Below are 10,201 nucleotides of genomic sequence, written 5' to 3'. Positions count from 1 at the left end.
CTTTTTTTAGTTGCAGAAAATTGTGGCACATCCAGTTATTAATTTGTTCAATGCACTTATTTAGTGAGTCTATTGGAGTGTAGTTATCAGTTGATAAGGCTATATAGATTTGTGTGTCGTCTGCATAATTGAGATAGGAAATACTGTGGTTTTGCATAATTTGAGGTCAAAGTTATTCTTTTTCAGGAGAGGCTTAATAACTGCAGTTTTCAAGGCCTCAAGGAAACTGTTGACTATCTGCAGTAAATCTGATGCAATCAAAAACATTCTTAAAAAGGTTTGTCGGTAGACTATCAAGGCAGCAGGTAGAGGATTTTAGATGCTTCCACTTCTTCTAGTGTTTTGCAACATGTTAGCTAAATTTGTTTTGTGTAATACAAAGCTGACATGTTTTTTACTTTAAATGGGGGTGCTGACTTCTTGTCTAATCTTCTGAATCTTTTCTGTAAAAAAGGAAGCAAAGTCATTACATGACTGGGTGGAGAGCAGTTCAGGGGCTACTTTCACTTGGGGGTTAGTCAGCCTATCAACAGTGGAGAAAAGGACATGCATTATTAATATTTTTGTTTATGAGGTCAGAAAAAAATTTATTGTCTAGTTCTCTTCAATTCCAACTGTACAGCAGATGCATAGCTTTTCTTTGTTAATGTCGGGATAAACCCTGAGTTTTGTTCTTCGCCACCTGTGTTCAGCTTTCCGGCACTCTGTTTTTTGGAGTTTGACTAATGCTGCATTTCTCCATGGTGCCTTTCTCTTACCAGAGATCACTTGGACTTTGGCAGTTGCAATGGCATCAATGATATTTGTAATTTTCGAGTCAAAGTTATCTACAAGATCACTGACAGAAGCCAATGTGAGAGCAGGTGATGTGGATAAAGACTGGATAAATGATGCTGGTGTTCTCATTGATATAACGTCTTGAGATTACATTACATCTGTCCTGGTATGGATCTCAACAGTGACAGTCATCTCAAAGAAAACACAGTAGTGGTCAGAGAGAGCAACATCAGTAACCAACACCTTAGAAATATTAAGACCTTTTGACATAATTAAGTCCAGTGTGTGTCCCTTGCCGTGGGTGGGCCCTGACACATGCTGAGTCAGTCCAAAATTGTCCAGAGTATACTGCAGTTCTCTTGCACTACTGTCCTTAGTGTTATCCACATGAATGTTAAAATCATCAACGATAGCCAGACAGTCAAAGTCAATAGATATAATAGACAGCAGCTACGGGAAGTCAGCAAAAAAGTTGAGTATTTTGGTGGCCTGTAAACAGTTAGAAGTAGAACACAGGAGGATGATTTCAGTGCAAGAGCAAACTTTTTAACTGATATCTGCTTGTACTGGAAAACAGTATAATAAAGGGCTGCCACTCCACCTCCTTTCTTGACAACTCTGACTTTGTTCGTAAAAATACATTTGGGAGGGGCTGATTCAATTAGAACTGCTCCACTATTATTTTGGTCTAATCAAGTTTCAGTTAAAAAAAAAATACAAAAAATAAAATATAAGTCTACTTGGTGTTATAAAATCATTAATTAAAAAAGTGACTTGCCTGCTAAAGCGAAGGCCAAGTTTAGTCTGTTAAAAACATTATCTGGACTGGGATGTCCCTGAACAGATTGCAGCTTGTGCGAGATTGTGAAGGTTTCTGAGACAGGCACCAGATTGTCTATGTACATTTCTCAAATTTAATCTTTGACTAGACACTGTTGCTACTATATGTACTTGAGAAGGTTGTTGTTCTCTCCCGGGAAGTAGGCAGTCATAACCCACCAGGGGGAGCTAGTTTGGTTTGTAGGGGAGGGAGAGGTTTGTTGATGGAGACCGGAAGTGGCCAGGAGTGGAGATGCGATGGCAGGTAGTCAGGGTGAAAAAGAGTTCAATTGTGTAAAATAAATTGTCAGTTAGAGCAATTTATTAAAGGTTAAATCTCTCTCACACACACACACACAAACATCCACTGTACCTACAAATTATACACACATAAAATACAGTTTATTTTAACATGTACACATCATCATCATTGTCAAATATAAGTCCAAGCGCACTTTATATACTGCATACAGACATGCATATACTATACATAACCAACCACTTCATGTATATAAAGTAATCTATTACATTAATCATTCAATATTTATTCCAGCACTCTTTGCACTCTGCACCCTTGCACTATTGTAGAGTATTCTTGTTTACAAAACTTATATATTGACATTGTATGTTGTTGTTCATTGTTGCTTTTTATATACATTTACAGTGTTGGAAATTAACTTTTTTGTTCACCTGCCACTGTGGCTGGTGGATTCCAAAATCTACCAGCCACTTTCTTAACCGGTGTTCTGTCGATATGTGCTACCTATCGAGATGTGCTGCTTAGCGGTTCTGCGCATTGTGCATGCTCCACAGTCTCCCTGAAATCTTAAATAGAGATATTAGAATATAGTATTTAAACATGCTCCCCATATTCTTACAGTACACTTACCCCTGTCTGTAATCAAAAAACAAAAAAAAAACAAAGACTTCATAATACTGTGAGAGTTATACCTTTATGGGATATACACAATATATGTCTTTATTGTTTTTACTGTTTTTATTTGTATTTATTTGATCTTATTCATTTTATTTTTACTTCCTCCTTTGGCCTTATTCTCATTTTATCTGCCTTGTCTGGTTTTATGTCTTTTTTGTAAATAAGTAAGTAAGTCAAATTGTATTTATATAGCACCTTTCAAAACCTAGGTCACAAAGTGCTTTACAACAGGATAAAAAGGTTAAAAGAAAAGAACACACATAAAAACAGAATAGGGTATATGAGTCAAGCACAAAAACACTTAGAAAAGAGATGGGTCTTCAGCTGTAACTTAAAACATCCAAGGGAGTTTGCTTACCTGACTCCCAGGGGAGGCTGTTCCACAGTGTTATTAAGCGAAATTCTGCTATGGGGCCCTCCTACCTGACCCCTGAGCCATGTAAACCATTTGCCATTGCCACACAGTCACACCTCACACCCCAGTGCTCCCACTACAATCCTCCCTCCTTTAAAACAGTTTGATCCATGTGTCGGTCTCTGAATAAGTAGAGCTATACAGAACAGAATAAACAAACAATATTTATTGAATAGATTTTTTTCTATAGAATCTTAAGATAAGTGAATATTAACATTAACATAAATAAGAAATTATTTAAAAAATAATAATAAAAAAAAACTGACTGACTGACTATACAATGTAAACATAAGCCTATAGGCTATGGCTGCAGCTCTATGTCTCAAAATAGTAAAATAAAACCTATACAGTTGTGTGGCTCCCCCACTTTTCCTTGTATACATTTTCAAATATAAAATCTTATTTATACTATGGCTTGGCTGAATACTTGATGGTTGTTATTTACTGAGAGATGTGCATCCATATTGCCCAGTATACAGCTAAACATTTTAAATTCAATATTTAACCAATAGTCAATGTCAGTCCATCTTGCATTAATCCAGAGTTGTAACTAAACCTTGACTGAGAGACTAGATAATCATTGTCTTGTTTTAAAATGATGTGCGCCCACATCACGCCCATGTATTGTCTGGACTGGTCCCACAGAGGTCGCTGCTGGAAAGCGCGAGTTTCGTTTCTTGCATGCGCATATGAACGCATGTCCACGCGCGACCCGGTCATCTTTTCCGTTGGCGTTTAGTAAATAAAGCTCTACGTACTAAAGAGTTGTATTTCACTCTCACTTCTGTCAGACGCCAAGTCACAGAACACAGCCCTTGCGTAACTTGCGTACTGAGCGTATAGGGCCGCCCGTATAGGGCCGCCCGGCTCGGCCTGATGACACAGTCGCCAATGTGCCGGGGCTCTGCTGCGGACGGCCCCGGCCCACTTTAACCCCTGGCTGTATCTCTGTGTCTATCTTCTTGTAAATTGTTCTGTGTTTAAGTACATTGAAAGTAACTTAAAACCGGAGTCAAATGCCTTGTATGTGTACAAATACATAAAGCTGATTCTGAATCTGTTTAAATGACAAACATTCAGAGACTAACTGCTGTGGTGAAATAGCAGGTTCCCACTCATACAACCTACTTTTGCATTTCTATAGTCTAAGAACAGGATAATTATAATCTAAACTGGTGACAATTTGCAGTCCTGCATGTGTATTCTGCATAGATGGCTTAACCAACAGTGAGAACCTTCCCACAACTTTATAATGCAAGCATCTCTATCTGCATTTCCAGTTGAAGAGCACCTGATAATCATCAGTTCAAATGAAGGTCCTCTGACAGAAAGGAGGCGTGTTTTGTGCAAATGATTTTATTCATAGATAGCAGACAAAAGACATCGGCTGCCTAACACACCTGTAGCTCTCAGCCTGAATCCACTTTTAAATTGAGACTACACATGTAAACTTTATACAAAATAAAAGGACCCAACCAGACATCTTTTTTTTTAAATGCCTGCAAACAGAAAGGTGCTGGTCCACACAGTCACGGTGCAAGAGCAGAAAGGGAACATGGATACACTCTGTTAAGGTCAGGTTAGGCACTGTACGAAAATTATTGGGGTAAGGAAAGGGGGTTGAATATTATATTTCACTTATTAAAAAAGCAACGCCCTCCCCAGCGCTATTTATAATTTCTTTGGGCCCTCACCTATGAATACTCCAGCCACTCTCTATTTTAGAATAAAGAGATAAGCTAACTTTATAGGACACATTTAACTTCTTAAAAACTTTTTGTTATGAGACGAAAGTAAAAGGGGGAAACAACTGCTGGTAGAGATAACATTTAATCAGTATTGTCCGTAATTCATAAATATCCAGATTCTGTGTTTTACCATAATTGACGTATTGGTCCTGTTTATAAAATAAAACTGACAGGGTTGTTGTCCTCTGCGTATGATAAAGGGCAACTTTATGACCCACTGTGCACACTAAACCAATGTTTTGTGACTATTTGATCCTTTTTCTCTCACAAGGGAAGGCTGAATAAAATGAAATGACCGCCCCTGCTCTCCCAAAAAAGTCAGACTAATTTACCCCACCCCTCAATAACTTTTGTACAGTATCTTATAGGGTCATTGACATCCCATAATGGCAAAATAAAATCTGCTAAATCAGACGGGTGAAATAGCATTCTGCAAGGCTTCCATATAATATTAAAAAAAACAACAGTCTATTTAAATTGCTTTTCCTATGTTGTTGCTCAGCCTATTCAACTGCCTTAGAATTAATGCCATGTTTTCCAAGTTTTTCTAACTGTGGTACATACTGTATGTTCAGGCCCGTCAAGCCATCACTACTATGATTATAATGTTAATGAACGCCAATACCCATATGATGTGCTCAGGATAAATAAAGTTATGTTTTTTTTGTTGTTTTTTGCTCTTTTCTGTATTTTTAGACATTATACAAGATTAAATCAGTCCTGTTACAGTACAGTACAGCTTTGGAAACCTCACAAAACAGGAAATTTCTTTTTTTCTCTTCATTTTTTCTCCATACTTCAATCACTAATCGCCTTCAAAAACAAAGCAATCAGCCCACACACACACATTCAGTCACTCATTTCCTATTAGCCTATCTCCAGAGCAACTACTAGTGCATTACTGTATAACTGTTAATAATAAAACTATGTATTATGACATCATTTATATTCAGATCACACATCCATGGACAGGCGAGAACAAAATGGGCGGTGGTATGTCTGCAAAGTCTTATTAAGAGCAGGGATCCTGTTTTTAGTCGAAGTGACAGCTTTTCTTAGTGTCTGCAGACTCTGTGCAGCTCATTTTACACTTCAACACCTCCTTCCTCTCCTTCTCTTTTCTCTCTCAGAGCCACCAGAAGCGTACATAGACAATGAGCATGATGAAAAAGACACCGCCAGCTGCCAGCTTGGCATAGGTGGAGCGGGTATTCAGATACTTGGCGTCGCTCCTGTACTTCTTTGACAGGCTGGACAAGTTGCTGGCCTTGGAGTCCAGCGCTGCAGGGCAGGAGTTCAAAACAAAAGAGGAGAGCGGAAAAAGGAGGAGGGAGAGACACAGATTAGGACAAAATCAATGAATCTGAGGAGCAACCCATCTCACTTTTATTATTCAGAAAGACACTCTGCCTGACTCGAAGAGACAACATGGACTTACCAGAGAGAGCCTCTCCTCTCTGCAGCACCTCCTCTATGTTCGCCACCATGATCCTCTGTACGTCCTGGAGCTCTGTGTTGATGCTGCCCAGATTCCTTCTCGCTCGGCTGTCAATGTACGACTTCTTGGTTTTTTGGATGTAGGTGTCTGGTGGGGGAGCGGCACAAATAACAAAAGCAGTTAAACGCAGCCTGTGGAGTGTTTTATCTGCCAGATTAGTTACAGATGACTGTCAGCTCTTTGTTCCACAGTCCTGTTATATCTGCATGTTTGACAATTTCTCCTCTCTGATAGATTTAATAAGTGATATAATAAAGTAAAGGCGAAGACTTAATGCGGAGTGGCATTTGAGTTTACTCCCATTCATTGTCTATGGGACACAAGTGACATTGTTTTTCGAGGCAGTGTGTGGTAGCAAGTAATGCGGAACTGAACCTGCGATGCACGAAAAGTCAGTCGAAAGTAAAAAAAAAATGTAACCTTTATGCAGTGTAGAGCGAAATCGGCCTGGAGGCTCTGTTGAGATTTGCCAAAGAACTGCCAAAGAAAAAGTGATGCAGTGGCGGGCCAATGAGCTGTTGCCCACAGTGACAGGCCGACAGAGGCAGAGGCAGTGTTGCATGATTTATCCACTTCCAGTGGGTTTTCACTGTAAGGAACTTGCTTAAATTTTGCAAGAATTTGGAGCCTGAGAACTTGTAAAACAGACTAAACAATATCTTATATATCAATAATAGTATTTTTAGTGATGCACTGAGCTACCTACCTACCTGAGCTAAATCAGGCCAACTCAGTTTTTAGTGCCATTGTTATGTTACCTTACATAAGAATTATCCCCATGAGTTCCACTCAATGTAGTACATAGATTTTACATTTGAGAAAAAACAAAGCACTGGTATCGGATCAAGAGTCGTTATTGGCATATACCTTGAGTATAAGTACAAAAAGGTATCGGGAGAGAAAAAGTCACATTGGTGGTTCCCTGACTTTTTTATTTTACCCTAATGTAACTATAAATATTATACAACATATTAATGGTCACTTAATGCATTTTAAAAGAACAAGCAGATGTATTATCTATTGAAACAACAGCATGACTACTGCCACAACCACTGATGTCAAAACAGGTATTGATTTAAAGGGATAGTTTGGATTTTTTTAAGATGGGCCTTTTTTTAGGTGGCTAAAATACGTTTTGCTGCTAACCCCGTCCACAGCAGTAGGTTGCTTTGCTTTTGTGCCAGTACTCCTGTCTGCTTCTCCAAACTGGGGGCGTGCCGACCGCCATCTACTGTAGGTAATACACTGACTATGGATAAGTAACTTATACAACCGCAATTCATAAAATCCAACCTATCCCTTTAACATCAGTGGTATGACCAGAAGTGCAACATGCTTAATCATTTCAGCCCAGAAAGCAGTAATTAAGTTGCTCCTGGCTCTATTTTCTTCTTACCAAATTCAATGAAGGAGTAAGGACGGGAAACTGTGGGGACCTTCTTTCCATGCTGCTCATGAAACTCTGCCTGCAGGTCCTCTAGGTAAGCAAAGGCCAGCTTCTTAGGAAAGCTGGCCTCACACAGCACAAGGTAGCACACTCCTTTCTCTATACAATAGCTGCAAGGAGAACATAAAAATGTGATAAGAATTGACACATAGAGTTGGTATGGTACTGTGCATTTAATGTTAGAAAATTCACGTTTTTAACTGTACTCGTGTTCTTTTTCATACTCACTGAAATGCCATGGAGCCAGCCTCTAAAGTGCAGCGTGTGGGACTCTGATCATTGAGTTTCCTGAAGAGCTGCTTAGCTTGACTCTGATACTGCTGAAGGTCCCGACCCAACTACACAGACAAAAAAGCAACACCAGTTACCACACGACTCACTCACATCTCACACAGAAAATATGGTGTTTGATCAGGGCAAGAAAGTGACTTTCGTTCACAAGCTAATTTAACTATTTTACCACCAGAAGAGACATAAATGACCAAAAAATGGAGTGTGGTTACTTGCTTAAGTGTTTGACAAGACAGACAAAAATAGCAACCACCTACAGTTCAGATTTCACACTATTTTCTTTAATGGTGTTAATTTCCTGCCCTTTAAAGTGTTCTGAAAGTAAATAGTTGGCATTGAAGACCACAGACAGACTAAGCAGTGTGATGCTACATCTGAGACTGAAGGCAATGTTTTTAAAAAACAACAAACTCCAGCTGTTTGTGGTAAATTGTTTATGGTCAGCATTTGGCTGATGGATGGTATTCATTTCTTGGGTGTTGGTGACTCTAGCAAATGACTTTACAGCAACACTGTAGCATCACAGAGACACAAATGATGTTGAAGCACAGAGCAAAGACACAACAAACCTTTTCACTTCCCTTTTTGAAAGCAAACAAGAAAGTGAGGGAAAGATGTTAGACTTCTGGCAAGTCATGCTCAAACATAATAAAACAACTTAACATGTTACAATGCCATCCACCTGAACATTTTTTTTCATATATTAAGTTTATGTTTGTGTCCCAGGCCACGTCAGTTAATTTCATCCAACCTGAAACGGTCATCCAGTAAATCCAGTAATCACAAGGAAAACCCTAACATTTGTGATGTCACTGGTATGTAAAATAAATGACTGCTCCTTAGTGAAAGTGGATAAGGAGGTGACTGTGGAGCCATCAAAACTGCTAACAGAAAAATAACAATAAATCATATGACTATATACATTTCAGCATTTTAGCCCATTTGCAAGTAAGATATTTACTAAGTAGAAAATTTTACAGTTGAAAAATAAACAAGTCAGTTCCCTCTGGTGGACAAATTGTGTAATGGAGACACTGTATATAATTGATGTCAACCATATCCTTGACATGTCTGTACAACTATTTCTTGTTACTTATTGGGCAACATACATGTATACAGATATCTTATATGATAAGCTGCAATCTGAAATATATATTGGTTAGGGTCTAATCTGAAAAAAAGTCATACTACGCCTTTAATCAGGTGTTATTGACTTAATTCTGCAATCAAACCTGATAAAGAGCATGTTTTGCTGCCCTCTTTGATTTTGGTACAACATATAGGCATGTCGGACTGCGGACTGCACATTTACCAAGTTTTTGAAGACCTAAATTAGACCGGGCTCATAAAGAAGCTGCAGCAGGATACCAAGCTTCATAAAACGTACTGCTAAAGTTGTGCAATGCTCAAATTAATTGGAACAGGATCTGAATAAGGTCAGGGTTGAAACAGAGAGCCTGTTCTTAAAGCAGTCTGAGGAATGAATCAGTCGCTTTAGATAAATAAAAGGCTGGCTCTGTGTACAGGTAGACAGGCCCACAGCAGCTAGTTAATGTTAGCTAACGTGTCACTATACATTTTGTACAACTGACGCATTTACAGCAGAAGCCTGTGGCGATAATAGACAGCTAGCCACCACACAGGCAAAACAGCAAAAATGTTAACCTGCTCGTCCTCCTGCATTGAGGCGGCTAACGGCAGTCCGTCAGCCAGCCGAGCGATCATCGTCAGCAGCACCATCTCTCCGCAATGTCCGGGTGTTTCTCCGCTGCCCACTAAGTATTACAGGTAGCTGGTACCAGTGTATGACAGGCTGTAAACTGACAACACCACAGGGCTGATGCGCTGAGCTGGCCGGAAACGCTAGAGCTTTGTGTGTCACAGCTAAATAATTCCGTCCTCTTGTTATGCGGAAGAACAAACACAGTTCCGTATCACTTTGACTTCGTACTTTATTTAATTTTCCACTGTTTTATTACTATCGTCCTCATATGTCGTGTAAAATTATTATGTATGTATAATTTATATATTCGTCGTCCTAGAATTAATAATATATTTAATATAATAAATAAATAAATTATTCGCTCGAGGTCTACCTTTTTCAGAAGCTTTCAACTACATCTCATCTCATGTCTCCATCCACTGGGGTGGACCATAAAATGCCACTGAAAGCAGCAGGAAAAAAGCTAATAAGTATACCTTGAATTAAGATAATTTTTGACCGACTGCTGTTTCCAAGGTCAAGAATGAATTTCCACGGTTAAATGAT

At 39.0% G+C, this 10,201-nt stretch overlaps 1 protein-coding gene across 2 annotated transcripts; it reads right to left on the bottom strand.

The window, feature by feature from the left end:
• Positions 1 to 4,288: 4,288 nt before the first annotated feature.
• Positions 4,289 to 9,816, bottom strand: sec22bb (SEC22 homolog B, vesicle trafficking protein b). 2 transcript variants are annotated; one of them, XM_044200364.1, is made up of 6 exons: positions 9,598 to 9,816; positions 8,502 to 8,513; positions 7,870 to 7,979; positions 7,591 to 7,751; positions 6,135 to 6,281; positions 4,289 to 5,977 (listed from the first exon to the last, which is right to left on the bottom strand). In XM_044200364.1, the coding sequence occupies exons 1-6, from the start codon at positions 9,670 to 9,672 to the stop codon at positions 5,823 to 5,825; spliced, it is 660 nt and encodes a 219-aa protein (XP_044056299.1). In that variant the 5' UTR covers positions 9,673 to 9,816; the 3' UTR covers positions 4,289 to 5,822. The 2 variants fall into 2 exon arrangements, with proteins under 2 accessions (XP_044056299.1, XP_044056300.1); XM_044200365.1 differs by lacking the exon at positions 8,502 to 8,513 and having other exon boundaries at positions 9,598 to 9,814.
• Positions 9,817 to 10,201: the final 385 nt, after the last annotated feature.

Source organism: Siniperca chuatsi, linkage group LG6 (assembly GCF_020085105.1).
Source record: "Siniperca chuatsi isolate FFG_IHB_CAS linkage group LG6, ASM2008510v1, whole genome shotgun sequence".
In the NCBI taxonomy this organism is placed as follows: domain Eukaryota; kingdom Metazoa; phylum Chordata; class Actinopteri; order Centrarchiformes; family Sinipercidae; genus Siniperca; species Siniperca chuatsi.
This window is presented reverse-complemented; position numbering and strand designations above follow the sequence as displayed.